This window comes from Myotis davidii, unplaced genomic scaffold, assembly GCF_000327345.1.
Source record: "Myotis davidii unplaced genomic scaffold, ASM32734v1 scaffold30, whole genome shotgun sequence".
Classification (NCBI taxonomy): Eukaryota; Metazoa; Chordata; class Mammalia; order Chiroptera; family Vespertilionidae; genus Myotis; species Myotis davidii.
In genome coordinates, this window is record NW_006282874.1 from 3,794,943 (window position 1) to 3,797,401 (window position 2,459).

The 2,459-nt window shown below is 47.3% G+C and overlaps 1 protein-coding gene across 1 annotated transcript in view; it reads left to right on the top strand.

The window, feature by feature from the left end:
* Window positions 1-2,459, top strand: part of LOC102766280 (gasdermin-C-like) — a 46,094-nt gene that overhangs the window by 28,609 nt on the left and 15,026 nt on the right. The window contains exon 7 of the mRNA XM_015561457.1: window positions 1,111-1,158. Coding sequence (XP_015416943.1) covers window positions 1,111-1,158 — 48 coding nt within the window. The remainder of the gene's footprint in view (window positions 1-1,110; window positions 1,159-2,459) is intronic.

Genomic DNA, 2,459 nt, shown 5'->3' on the forward strand with positions numbered 1-2,459 from the left:
TGACTGGTTTTTCTGCCGTTCAGTCAATTTGCATATTACTCATTTATTATATAGAAGATCACACACACACACATTCACTGTTCGCTATAGAGTCCTCACTGCAGCGTGTGGTAAAGGATGGGTCCTGCTGTCAGTGCCCTCCTGTCACTGGCTGTGGATGGAATGAGTATGAGCTCTTCAATCTTATGGAGTCAGTGGCTGAACTGAAACTTGAAAATTATGTTTTGAAAGTGTTGACAAGTGTCAACTAAATGGAGTTAGATTCCAAAGGCTAACCTCACAGCAGTGTTTGCAAGTCATTTCCTTCCCACTAGGGGGTGTATGAAGCTCATCTGTTTCTACAGTTGAGGTCTAAGGGTGACTAGAAGGAACTTTTACAAAGAATGGCCCAGTGGAGTGAGCATTGCACTTCCATGAACTAATTTCATGCTCCTAACACCTAATAGTGTAAACTAATTCAATGAACAGTTCAATAAGTTGCTCGCTTTGTGGCATTGGAGAAAAGAAGAATTCCTCTCCTCCATGTTATCTATGAAATGGAGGTGAGATCTTAGCTCCAGAGCTGATGGAGATAAATGTCTGATAAGGTGGCTGAGCCAAATCTATCTTCCCTCCCTCCAGTTCACCTGGACCCTTCTCCTGACCTGACCACAAGGTCAGGTCTCTGCCACCTATTAACCCCGCACTCATCTGTGTCCCCTCTTCCCACCCCGTGTCCCCTCACTCCCAACTTCCTTAAAGAATCTTCTGCACCCTGCTCACTCCCTACGTGCTGTCCATGCCTCACCCCACTGCAGTGTGTCCTACTTGGAATTTCCTCATTCTCCAATGTGAGACTAGAGTGGATTACCATCACCCGGTGCCTATGGAAACTGCAGGTTCTAGCTTCCTTTTTAGAGAGCCTGGTGCAGAAGGTATGGAGTGAGGTCAGAGACTCTAATGAGTTTCCACAAGTGTCCCAGGTGATTCTGATGCAAGGGGTCCCCAGTGCACCCTGAGGAAAGCTGGCACACATGGCCCAGAGGAAGAAGTTTGGGGCTACAGGTGCTAGGATGTGAGAGGCTCTGGGAGGGATACCCTGCTCTTCTGACCTGGCTTCTTCTCACCCAGAGATTCTTCACATCACAGATGATGATTATCAGAAAACCTTTCCAACAGGTGAGTTGGCTTTTTAATAATGCTTAGACCTCAGTCGCAGTGAGACCTTGACCCCCTTTAGACACCCATAAACACCCTGCTGGGAATCAGCCCTGACAAACCCACAGGGAATCCTTTCCCAGCCAGGTTCCTCCATCACCTCCTCATCTCACTGCTGTGACACAGGCCCCTGGCCCCATGTCTCTTTTAAGTACTGGGGTTGGAGTGTGGGTGTGTATGTGTGTGTGTATATGTGTGTGTGTGTGTGTGTGTGTGTAGGGGGAGCAGAGACTAAGCCTTTGTGAGTGATCACTCCTATTTCTCTTTCCAATAGCAAGCACAATCCTTAAGTGGACAGGAGACTGTAGAGCCAGGTAACTGGGATGTGATCCCTGCACGAGGCCAAATTTTACAACTGAAATCCCATGTGATTGCCTTTGCCATCCTCACCTGGGCCACTGGGCTCTGGTTCCCTGGACAAAGGGCAGGGGTGGATGGAAAAGAGGGGTCAGGGAGTAGTGGGCAGAATGTAGATGAACTGAGAGTCTTCAGAGACTAACTCTTGAATGGTAATTTAATTTCTCTCTAGGCAGCACAAGACGCTCCATCCACCCAATAAGAGTGTGTGTTTGCTGGGGTTGAGAAGGGGTCCTCCTTGTGAGCAGAACAGAGTGTCTGCCTTTGCCACCATGGCCCCTGGGCCTGGCCATAGTTTCTGTAGGTTAGGGAGGGTAAGGGAGGGTGGGGAAGGGTCAAGAAAGGTCAGAATATTGGAGGGATGGACTGGCATGGAGCAGGAAGAGATTAAACAAGAGGTGAGTGGCAGTAGAGGGCAGAACCCTTGGAATGATCTCTAAAGCAAATATGATAGAAGAGAAAGGGAGAAGATCACTTGTCATTCATTTTTGAGCAAGAATACAGGAACCCTTTTGACTAGGTATTTACTAAGAGGGAACCTGAAGCCTGCTGGGTAGAAAAGACACAATCTCAGTATCCAAAATAGAGGTATCCAAGCAACTCAGAAAACTGAGTTTTACTTCCAAATTTACACTTTGCTCAGCCCCACTTTTCATTTATTTATTTACTCTTTCCTTATTTATTCACTCTTCTCTTCTCTTCATTTAATTGTGGGTGCATGCAACAACCAGCTCTGGGGCCTTGGTGCCTTTGTGTCCAAATGTGGAGTCTCAGGTAGAGGTCAACCTGATATGTCTCCTTGGAGATTGTGGGTTCCCTCCCCACATACAACATTCTCTCTCTCTCTCTCTCTCTCTCTCTCTCTCTCTCTCTCTCTCACACACACACACACACACACAAACAAC